Here is a 12,306-nt window from a genome sequence, read left to right on the forward strand (position 1 = left end):
TTTGCAATGTCTGCGCCAGTTTAGCATGGACTTTTAATCTTTTGAATGAAATTGCAGGCATGCATAATTGAGATCACTGATTCTTTCACACACACACACACACACACGCACGCACGCACGCACGCACGCACGCACGCACGCACGCACGCACACACACACACACACGCACGCACGCACGCACGCACGCACACGCACGCACAGCAAACAGATGCTCAAATGCACAGACACTATTTCATTATTTATTTTTAGCATGTAGAACATTGATTGGTCCTTGTGAAGATCTGCTCACTTACTGTTCCAGGAACGACTGCCTTTTGGGGGTTTAGTAATGTTTAATTAGTCAAGCATTACTATCACAGTTGCTCGTATTTAGAGATTTGAACAACTTCAAACTATGAGTATTAAACGTAAGTGTTTAATCTGTCATACAGTGTTTGTGCTTCAGACAAGAATTATGCCTTAAATAATGCAGTTGCTTTCCTATGCAGTTAGACTTCCAGGTTTGGAAATGTTGTGTGAGTTGTCAGCAGGAATCAGACGACTGAATTAGTTGCTAGTCTGGTGTAATTGCATTGATTCAGTGCAGACAGATTGGGATTAAATTAGATTAGTGTTGAGTCACATAGAGCCAGCCAGTTTGTTTGTGTTCATGTGCATGATATTTTTATTTAGAAATGTCTCACGCACACTATAATGATACGTTAATGTAGTTAAATCACTTTGTAATGCTAATGAATCATATCATCTAAAACTGTGGCCTGATGAAACACTTGTGTCTCCCAAGTCACTGGATCTATAATGGCATGTTGGTGGAAAAAAACAGTAAACCAGAGAGGCACTTAATCCGATAGCTATTATTTGCCACACACACACACACACACACACACACACACACACACACACACACACACACACACACACACACACACACACACACACACACACACGCACGCACGCATGCACGAGCACACACACAAGCAGCATGTATTGTTCTCGTTTTGGTCTCAGCTGTTCTCACTTAAGCTACTTACTGCCGCCACGCAGTGTGCATCCAAATGCTCTATTGTGCGTCTTTGCATATATCATTTATCATATGTCACTATGCAGCCTGTGATTTCCTTATGTATATGGGTGCACTTCTGTGGCAATAGAGATGAGTGTGTGTGTGTGTGTGTGTGTGTGTGTGTGTGTGGTTCAGGTAAACCCTACATTATGGGGACAAAATGTCCCCACAAAGATGGCAATATCTGAAATCCTTATCATCATGGGCACATGTTTTGGTCCCCATGAGGAAAGCAGCTTATAAATCATACAAAGTGATGTGTTTTAAAAATGTAAAAATGTAGAAAGTTTTCTGTGATGCGTAGGATTAGGGTTAGTGTAAGGGGATATATATACACAGTTTACATAAAAATCATTGTCTATGGAAAGTCCCCATAAAACATGGAATCCCATCATGTGTGTGTGTGTGTGTGTGTGTGTGTAGCAGGGAACACATGGACTGTGATGAGCGTTAAACTATTATTGATATTAGATCTGGGTCAGATTCCGGACAAACCTGTCTGTCTGTCTGTCTGTCTGTCTGTCTATCTATCTATCTATCTATCTATCTATCTATCTATCTATCTATCTATCTATCTATCTATCTATCTATCTATCTTTCTATCTTTCTATCTATCTAGGTAGTCAGACTGACTAACAGAGATGAATAGAATGATGAAAGATACATTATATAGTATAATTGTATATGATTTAAACAGCATATGTTAAGCATTACTATAATTGTCCATTATTTGTATTTGTTAAATGAGTGTGACATTTGTCTGATAGCTGATGATGAGTCATCTGAATAATGATGACAGTACGGATCACATGTGGATCTCATCTCCATTCCAGTGTTTACAGCAGTCTTACTCTTTTCCACTGGTGAATTATTGGACAGTACGAGCAGTAGATAGAGATACTGGCAGGCTAAAGCGTTCCCTCTTAAAATGTGCTGAGTACAGGACGCCAATGCTACCCGTGGAACATTCCAGCGTCTGATCCTGACCGTCTAATCTCAGAACCTTTGTTCTGGGTTCTAGTTGGCTTTATGACGTTTCCTTCTTAATGTTTGGCAGCACGTCTAGGGTCCATTCCCAAAATATCAGCGCGTAAGCCCAAGCACCCCCATCCCAACCCCCAAAATACACACCCCCCACCCTCTGATAGATGGGTATAAAATGACAATCTGCCATCTGGGTGGATCATTTTGTGTCGGACCTTTAGACCATTATTATTCGCTGTGTTGCAGAGGAGTTTTCGTTTAGTCAAGACTCAAGAGTGTTGCTTTCTGAAGGTAAATGTGTCTGGATTAATTGTGCTGTTGTTGCCAGGTGTTCTGATTAACTTGTGTGAAATGTTTACTTCATTGTAACTTTTTTTTATTTGCTTACTGATATTTTATTAATTTGACAGTTTGAATTGGACAAATCTTTCAAAAACATTTGATACGTTTGTTTTCTTCAAAGAAATTAATAGTTGATCAAAACTGCCAGAAAAGACATTTATAATGTTACAAAATGTTTCTTTTAAACTTTCTATTCATCAAATAATCCTGGGAAAATGTAAATAAATAAATATATACAGTATGCAAATACAGCTGAAAACTGGAGTAATGGCTGCTGAAAATTCAGCTTTACGTCACATTAATTAATTACTTAAAAAATTTATTAAAATAATTTTTTTTTTATTTTTTATGTAATAATATTTCACAATATTACTGTTTTTACTGTATTTTTGATCAAATAAATGCAGCCTTGGGGAGCATAAAAGACTTCTTTCAAAAACGTATAAAAAAATCGTATCGACATGGACAAGTAACTTATTAAAGATTTGGCAAGATATAATTAAAAAATATATTTTGATAGAATTGGTATCAATATTGAGATGGCCCGCTTTCGATTCAACATTTGATCCAAATACTATATGGTAGCTTGGACTAAACGAGCCCTCACTGCCGTACTTTTTAACATATAGGAAAAGTGTTGGGTTTTGAGACATGAATACTTGTTATGTAATCAAGATTTTCATAGTTACTTACAAATAAGACATACAATTATTAATATTACAAGGGACTATAATGACAATGAAAACAATAGTATTCTTGCAATGTTTATTTCAATATATAAAGCGGGTGACATGACTAAAATAATTACAAAATTATATAAAAGTCTACAAGACAGTAAATACCCAATATATTAAAAATAAAAGTGAAATGGAAGGAAATGTTGAAATCCTAGAGGAAGATTGGAAAAGTATTCCTAAATCAAAGCGGAAGACAACACATTCCTCAACCTGGAGATAATTCGGTTGGAAAAATATCACTAGATTTTTCCTCACCTCTGAGCAGAAGAGATATATCAAAGCAATCGGATCAGCCAATCATAGGGAATGCTCTGAAGTTCAGAAATATTGAATCTCTAAAATCCATAAGAGTTTAGAGTGTATATTCAAGGTACCCATCCAAAATAGTTTTTTAACTCTATACTTTGGTCTTTCAAATCCTAAATTATAGAAGACAAATCTGATAAATGTTTGATGAGGATCCTGTCGATAGCTTGTAAAAAAGCTATAACCAGAAAATGGTTACAACCTGAAATACTGGATGGAAACTAATGATTGGCTGGGAATAGTTTACAAAATCTACATGATAACAATGAATCTTCGGATACAGTCTGAGAAATGTGTCAAGTTATGGGGAAAATGGATAGATTACATTCTCCCACTAAGACCAGACCTTGTATAAAAATGAGGATAATTAAGAATAAGTAGAGAAATCTTGAGAATTATTGAGAAGTTGGGTTACGAAAGAAATAAGGAATAAAAGAAGTAATAGTTTAAATAAATAAAAATAGTACTTATGGAGTCAAATATACAATCTTCAGGTTCCTTTTGTATATAGTTGAGGGAAAAAATGATATAAGAAGCCAAAACTGATGGACGGATTTGGTACCCAACCTACCGGCTGAGTAATAGATATACAACTACAGTATATTGGTTATTGAATTACAAAATAGGCTGTATTACTGTAATAACTAACATTACTGTAATAAAAACCAAAAAAAAAAAATCTTACAGACCCTAGACTTTTTTTTTATGACACTATGTTCTTAAAAATATATATGCCTTTAATACATAAAAATATCTATGCCTTTAATACAGCTTTAATACAGATATAAAAATATCTATGCCTGTAATACAGTCTTTAATACAGCTTATTAGTAGTTCATTAGTACTACTTATTAGTAATTCACTCATTAGTAGTGTTTCATAAGGCAAGCATCACTATTTCATTTGCTCATAAGCCTCTAACCCATAATCTTAAAACTTTCCTTTAAGTAAAACAGGTTTTTGCTATTTACATTTTATTTAGAAAATGTGAAAAGTTCTAAATCATGCACTTTCTCAACAATATCCGACTGAACATTTTTGCCCGACTGAACATTCTCTCTCTCTCTCTCTCTCTCTCTCTCTCTCTCTCTCTCTCTCTCTCTCTCTCTCTCTCTCTCTCTCTCTCTCTCTCTCTCTCTCTCTCTCTCTGTCTCTCTCTCTCTCTCTCTCTCTCTCTCTCTGTCTTCCCAGGGCATTCTGTGAGGAGTTTCTAAGTGTGTGTTTGGCAGCCTCTGAGGGTGTGTTTAATATCGGACAGCTACAGTATGAGTGGTAAATACAGTGTGGTGTTACAGGGTCCGGCTCCCTGGGGCTTCAGACTGCAGGGGGGGAAAGACTTCAACATGCCTCTCTCCATTTCACGGGTGAGTACGAACACACACATTCATTCAAACACGATACACCCCTTCTGACCCCCCGACACCATCTGCACCCCTTTAATGATCTCTCACACCCCTCGCTCTTCTCTTTTTGTCTATTTTCTCTGTTGCTTTTGAACTCACCATTATGTATAAGAGTGTGGTAAGACTGTGTTTTAAAACGGTGCCCAATGTTTATCATGTGACCAAATGTTTAGAAAAGGCCAGTCATTTACAGCTGCCTGTGATTGAGAGATGCATATGGTGTTAAATATACACTACTGCTGTAAAATCTACACTAACCTCTTAATGTTTTTCATAGACGTCTCTTACACTCTCTTACACTTACACAAAGGATGCATTTGATTAAAAAAACCTAAATTTAAATTTAAAATAACTGTTTTAACACATTTTATTGTATTGTTTTAATCATTTAATTATAATTTATACATTTTAATACATTTATTTATTAAATGTAATGTATTCCTGTGATCAAAGCTGAATTTTCAGCATCATTACTCCAGTCTTCAGTGTCACATGATCCTTCAGAAAATCATTCTAATATGATGATTTGCTGCTCAAGAAACATTATCAATGTTGAAAACAGTGCTGCTTAATAATTCTGTGATACATTATAATTATAATTTTTACAGCATTCTTTAATGAATATCTAAAGTTCAAAAGAACAGCATTTGTAACATTTTTGTTAACACTATACATATATTTTCTGTCACTTTTAAACAATTTAATGCATCCTTGCTGAATAAAAGGTTTGGTGAATTGCCACTATATCAGGCTATTAAAAAATATTAAGATTTAAATGGAAATAAATAACTGAAACGTGATTAGTGCATAAGTAAATAATAATAATAATTATATTTTTTATCATTACAGCTTGAATGCAGTGCAAGTTGCTTTGTATAAAAGCATCTGCCAAATGCAAACATAAATGTTTCTGTTTGTCACTTCTTTTTGAGAAGTCATATTTCAGTGCCTCTATATTTATAGGCGCTTTCTTAATGTCACTTGATAGCAGTTCAAATGTTTATTTTAAAATATAATACACACTCTTAGTTTTACCCTCATCTAATTTCCTCTTGACCACAGGACAAACTTATTTATCTATATCTGATAAATGATCTATGTAACCTTTCCTTTCCACCTGTTCATACTTTTAATTTCCTAATGAGTCTTCCACACTCCCTCTATCTACAGTATCTTTCTCCCTCTCTCTCTCTTTTACACACACACACACACACACACACACACACACACACACACACACACACACACACACACACACACACACACACACACACACACACACACACACACACACGCACACACTCACTCAGATCCACTTATGTCACACGCCCGTTTGAACTGCCAATGTATGACAGCTATTCCCACAATGCCATCTGGCAGAGGAGTGATGTAAATGACCTTCTGATTGATTTTCCTTGCCTCTCTCTATTTCTTTCCCTCCCCGTCTCCAAGCTCTTCCTTCTTTCCCTTTGCCTTCCCCTGTCCGCCTCGCTGTCTCTAAGTGTTTCATTCTTATGAGTTGTTTGAAAGCTCATAGCAATGTGATCTGACTTTGGAGTATTGGGCAATTTCATATAAATGTTTTCTTCTAATGGTTGCGACAGTCAGACAGTGATTCGTCACTTCACAGTTTGTGATGTTGTGGTTCGTCTCGCTGCTGGTCGGTTTGGTTTGTGGCTTAGAGAGCTTTATACAGGAAGCCAGTGAAAATATTTGATCAATTGTGCGAGAGCTCTCTCGGATCCCGCTACAGACGTTACTCACACTCAATAAAAGATGTTATTTCAACTTCTGATCCTCAGTCAAATCTGGGAGCGCTGCCGTCAGCTATAGCCAGGGTTCAGTTCTGTGCTAGTGTGCCGGACACATCATTAATGTGGGATTTACAGTCCTCTCATCTCTATTCAGCATCGTTGGCGGAGTACGAATTAGTGAAACTGCAGTGTGACAGTAGCTCATCTGTTTACAGGCTTTCTAACAACTGGCAAGAAAGCCTGTGTGATTAGGTGTATATTAGAAAAAAAATCCATACAAATTTAACACATTGTACTGTTAATATGAAGGAATTTTCACAGGTGTTTTGCCCTTATATCTTAATAACTTTTTTATTTGACCATATATAACAGTCAATAAAAAAATAATAACATGCTCTTAAAATGTCTCTTTCTTAAATAGAGTTGAGAAGTTTCATTTAGCATATTTCAATGAACAGGTAAAAAAAAAAAAAAACGTTTAATTGATTTATTTGGATCAATAGTGTCCCTGAAATCAAATCAATCAAAATCCCTGAAATCTCTCTGCGGCATTTTGTGTCTTGTATTTTTTTATTTAATTTTTTTATTTACTTATTATTTTCTGTGTACTTTTATTTTATTTTATAAAATGTATAATTCTTATTAAAAAAAATTCTATTAATTGAATTAATACTAAGGGCTTGCTCCAGCGCAAACCCTCTTTTGCTGTTAAAAAACGACCGTTAGGATTTACTAAAGACACGCAGTGAAAATTTGCGCTGAAAAGGCGTCGACAGGGTTATTTTTGAGGCTGATCTTATATTGCATATGCAGTTCTAGGAGTTTCCCTTTCAGACGCAAAATTTATGGGAGGACAGAATTTAAATGGATCATTCAAGATGATTTACTAAGGTTTACGATAGTCAATTTATTGGAATTTGCGCCATTATTTACTGCCCCCCAAAAAAAGCATGTCTTAAAACAGATTGGTAGATTGCGTTGGTCATTATGGAAATGATACGGATGTGTCTGTGTTCTTTAATTTGTGTGTCGTCAGTAGATCACGCGCAGAACTTTCCACTCTCATCTCCGCTTTTATGGGATTGCGCTCTCACACTAATTTGCCCTGTTTAGTAAATCTGGCCCTAAGTAATTAATAATGATTAGTTAGCAGTCATTTTCAACAATGTGATCAGGTTCCCAGATTATCCTGCTTATAACGTGACTGCCTGCCAAATAAATAGATGGAGGGAAAGTATTGAGTTTAAGTAATGCACAATATATCGAAATTATCGAAATATCGCAAATGTATATATCGCGATATGCATATCACAACGGTTTGCAATAACTGGGGTCATGAACAAAAGACAAAGAGAAAATCACTCACTGCTCTTGGCTGAATAACTTTTGTAGCTTTAAAAAGAATCAGTATATATTTAATTCATACAGTCAAAACTAAGCAGTGTTTTATTTCTACATTTGATTATTCAGTTTCTGTTGTTTAATAACCCTAATGTAGGATAACCTGAAACCCTAAACCCAGTGGTTTACTCTTCTTATGCTACAGTAAAACACTTCTGTTCACTTTCAGAAGTTGTAGGGATGTTTTCTTGTCACAAAAAGAATGTGAAACACGTATGTTGGTTATATAATTTTAAATATATTTTAAAGATAATTTAAAGCTGCAGTCCGTAGCTTTTTTGGGTTAAAAATTATCCCAAATAAATGTTTTAGCAAGTACATAACCAGCCAGTGTTCAAAACTCTCTGCTTGCCGTAGCTCGATTCAAAACGGTAAGCTTGTATTAATGTTTTTAATTCCAGTGGTACTGGTGGATTTCCACGGGAAATTCAAGCGTGTCTTTGCGTCATTACGTCACATCTGTGCACATAAAGAAGAGTCTCGGCTAGTAGGCTATGAGTGTGAGGATGTTTGAGGTGGAGATTTATAGCCTGTTCTCACAGCACTTGATATAATTTAAAATCAGTTTGATGGCGGATCCAGAAAGCTTCAAACGACAATCACCAGTGACAACTGGAGATTCACCCGGACAAACGCGAAAGACTTCGGAGAAAAAAAGACACTGCAACCGGCCCATGCGAAAACAAGGAAGGGAAATATCGGAAGGGCATTAAATGTAGTCACGCAATGCTGATTTTGGTAACATTAACAATTTGAGAATAAAGTATAATTTGCACGGTTTGACGTGATATGATAAGTGATCGTTAGGTTTAATCAGCGTGATTTACTGCATTGCTTTTTTCCTCTTAGTTGGTCAGAACAAAAGTGGATGTTACTTGCTTCTTCAGACGACATTTTACGGTGAAAATTCTTATGTTGGTCATACTTCCAAAAAGTAGAATCTGTGATTGCGAATGACAGGATCCACACCAGCGCGGTGATTGACAGCCGCACATTCTCCTCAAAACATTGGATTCATCCGCGCTGTGCAGTGCCGAAACACAACGCACGTAAAGTTGATAATTCCGCAAATAACTGCAATTGCAGATTTCGAACAGAGATGGCGACAAAGAGGAAAAACTACGGACTGCAGCTTTAAATTTATTATTAAGCATTATCGTATCACATATCGTATATCGCATTATTTAATGAGTTATCGCATATCGCACTTTTCTTCAATATCGTGCAGCCCTAGTAATAAAGAAAGCAAGGCTGATACTAGAGATATACACAGTTTCAGCAATAATTATGTAATTATATTTGAGAAGATTGACCAATCAGAATCAAGTATTCTTATTTTCTAGAGACCCACATTTCTGTCAGCAACTGGTGTGGTTCTTAAAACAGACCTTTTGCTTCAAGCTTTGCCTTCCAGATCTCATGACATCATCTCCAGAGGAGTGTATATGTGTGGGTGATAAACTTTTCGTAGATGATAAGATAAACTGAGAATGTTCCAGTTCATGCGATGATAAAATAAGCTGCTCTCTCAGAGGTTCTCTGCAGGCAGTCGAGTGTTTCAGCCGTGAGAATTAAGCTGCAGCGTTTCTGGCGAGAACTTGTAGATTGCATCTGCAGTATTTCTTCAAGTGTTTTTGCTCGTCTGCTGATTTCAGACGGGACGGGCGCTGTGACAGCTTTAGACTGTAAATAAACGTTTGGGGGGGGGGGAGTGTGTTGGGTTTGGATGCGGACAGGTCTGAGGTTGTGGGAGTGTGATTTTTGGTTGTGGGATGTTTGGCGGTGAGATTGGGTTGATTTGGACCTCGCCGAACCCCAGCCAGCTTTACAGAGATTTAATACTCATAAGTTCTGGTTTATGGTGGGATTTAAGACAGGGATCTGGTCTAAACTAGGCTTTATAAGACTGTGGTTTGGAGCTGACGATACTTGCTGGTTAGTGTCAGTACACGGGATCACAGATGGGTGTGTGTTCTGTGTTAATGTCAGTTTCTCTCTTTTTCTTTCTTTCTGTACTTCTGTACCATCTGACACTAACATTGTGCCATGGTACCACCCGTTTTCTGTACTGTGCTTGTCTATCTTTCTCTTATATGAAATTTGATTGTTGTAATTCACTTTTTTGATTCTGCATCTCCCTTTTCCTGTTTGTTTTGTTATTTTTATTTTTCCATGTGGTGTGTAGGTGTATTTTGGCAGCAGGTCTGTTCTGTATACCCTGCAAAAAATTATTTTCTTACTTAGTATTTTTGTCTTGTTTCCAGTCCAAATATCTAAAAATTCTTAAAACAAGATTATTTTTCTTACCCCATGGACAGATCATTTTGCTTGTTTTAAGCAAAAACTCACTTAATTTTAATGTATTTCCCCTGAAAACAAGACATAATATCTTATGGCATTTTACTTATCTAGTAAAAGATCTTGATTTAAGAATTTCTTGAATTTAGAACATCTTGATTTAAGAATTTTTAGATATTTGGACTGGAAACAAGACAAAAATACTAAGTAAGAAAAGCATTTTTTGCAGTGTAGACACAATATAGTCACACTATCACTTTATTAATACACTAGTCAAGTTCGTAGAAACACACAAACACAAAGAACATGTATCTGTTGGATCCGTTTAAATAGCCCATATGGGAAAACATTAAAGTTTAATGAAGATGTCTTTTCTTTCTTTGAAACCTGATATTATGTCAGACATCATTTCACTGACTTGTTGTTGAAAAGTACAAGCTGTACCGCTTCTCCTGATCAAGTTAGCAGATTGTGCTTCCAGTCTCACCAATAAATCTGCTTGAAACCTCCTGTAAGATTCCACATGTGAACGCGAGACGGGCAGGAAACAAACTCAACCATTCATTCAGACGTTTAGGATATTTGATTACGCATCGCTCTGGAGTGCGTGATTCTGATTGGTCAATCTGTGATCATAACGCTCGCTAAGATTTTGCAATGCTTGTGTCTCTTCTGCTCACAAAGGCTACATTTATTTAATAAAAAATATAGTAAAAAAAAAAATACTGTTTTATATGTGAATATATTTTAAAATGGAATTTATTCCTGTGATCAAAGCTGAATTTTCAGCATTATTACTCCAGTCTTCAGTGTCACATGATCCTTCAGAAGTTATTCTAATATGCTGATTTGATACTCAAGAAACATTTCTTATTATTATCAATGTTGAAAACAGTTGTGCTGCTTAATATTTTTGTGGAAACAGCAATAACAACATTTATTTAAAATAGATATTATACATGTCTTGACTCTCACTTTTGAATTTAATGCATCATTACTGAATAAAAGTGGTAATTAAAAAAAGATATATATATATATATATTTTTTTTTTTTTTTGATATATTTTAACAAGAATTTACATTCAAATTTGAATAAGTGATTTGGTGTTTATTTTGTTCTTTAAAAAAATCACAGAAAAAGTGCCCTTAATTTAATAATTTCTGGCACTAACATTTTTATATCGTTTTTTTAGTGGCAGAATCAAACACAACCGTTCATAATGACCCAGAACCGAATGAAATGCCTCTCTGTCTGACTTTTCAAACACATGACTGAATTATTTGCGTAGATCTGTTGGGTATATCGTGATGAAGCGCATGGTATCTGTCTCTGGCACTTCATCTGAATATTACTGCACACATTTTCTCAACAATGACGTTTCTTGACAGTTTTGGCCGGTCTCTATATACAGACCGCGTTCTGCTCAGAGTATTGATTGCGACAGCACTCGCGCCATACCTCAGAGACACACACACAAGGCGTTTTATGAGTATTCACAGCTAGTTTATGTGTGTTTAGATTGAAGTTAATGAACGCACCCAGTTTAACTGCATGGGGCAGTGTGTCTCTGAGGGACGTTTATGAAGTTGAATAGACCTTCTGTTCACTGTTCACCTAGCAGCCGTGCAACACCTTCAGAAACAGTAATACCACTGATGCTGAAGTGGCGGACCATCTGGATGCGGGATGACGTCACGGTTACGCTGCGTAAAATCACCACCTGTTATATTTCAGGTTTATCCGTGCAATTGTGTGATTGGGAAATTGAACAGATTCATAAAGAAAACATGAATGACACTATATGTGTTACTTTTATAATACTTTTATGTCCTTTTGATACTTGCATGCTTTCATTGTATTGAAGTTTTTAACTAAACATCTCCTTTGTGGTCCATGCGTATGAATGACTCCTATGAAGGATCATTCAATTTCTATGCCGTTACATATACACAGATCTGTGCTTTCTTCTTTACAATGAAAGTTTGAATCCACTTCCACAGCCGAAAACATTTGGCTCT

The 12,306-nt window shown here is 36.1% G+C and overlaps 1 protein-coding gene across 5 annotated transcripts in view; it reads left to right on the forward strand.

Annotated features, from left to right (window-relative positions):
• The window catches only part of pdlim5a (PDZ and LIM domain 5a), a 66,510-nt gene that overhangs the window by 1,316 nt on the left and 52,888 nt on the right, over positions 1–12,306 (forward strand). For 4 of the 5 annotated variants that reach the window (XM_082171116.1, XM_082171118.1, XM_082171119.1 and 1 more), the window contains exons 1-2: positions 2,256–2,338; positions 4,624–4,796. In XM_082171116.1, the coding sequence (XP_082027242.1) occupies positions 4,698–4,796 (99 nt within the window). In that variant the 5' untranslated portion in view covers positions 2,256–2,338; positions 4,624–4,697. Of the gene's footprint in view, positions 1–2,255; positions 2,339–4,623; positions 4,797–12,306 lie in introns of those variants that run through there. The other variant, XM_082171117.1, reaches the window with a different exon arrangement.

Source organism: Leuciscus leuciscus (assembly GCF_965113295.1).
Source record: "Leuciscus leuciscus genome assembly, chromosome: 5".
Classification (NCBI taxonomy): Eukaryota; Metazoa; Chordata; class Actinopteri; order Cypriniformes; family Leuciscidae; genus Leuciscus; species Leuciscus leuciscus.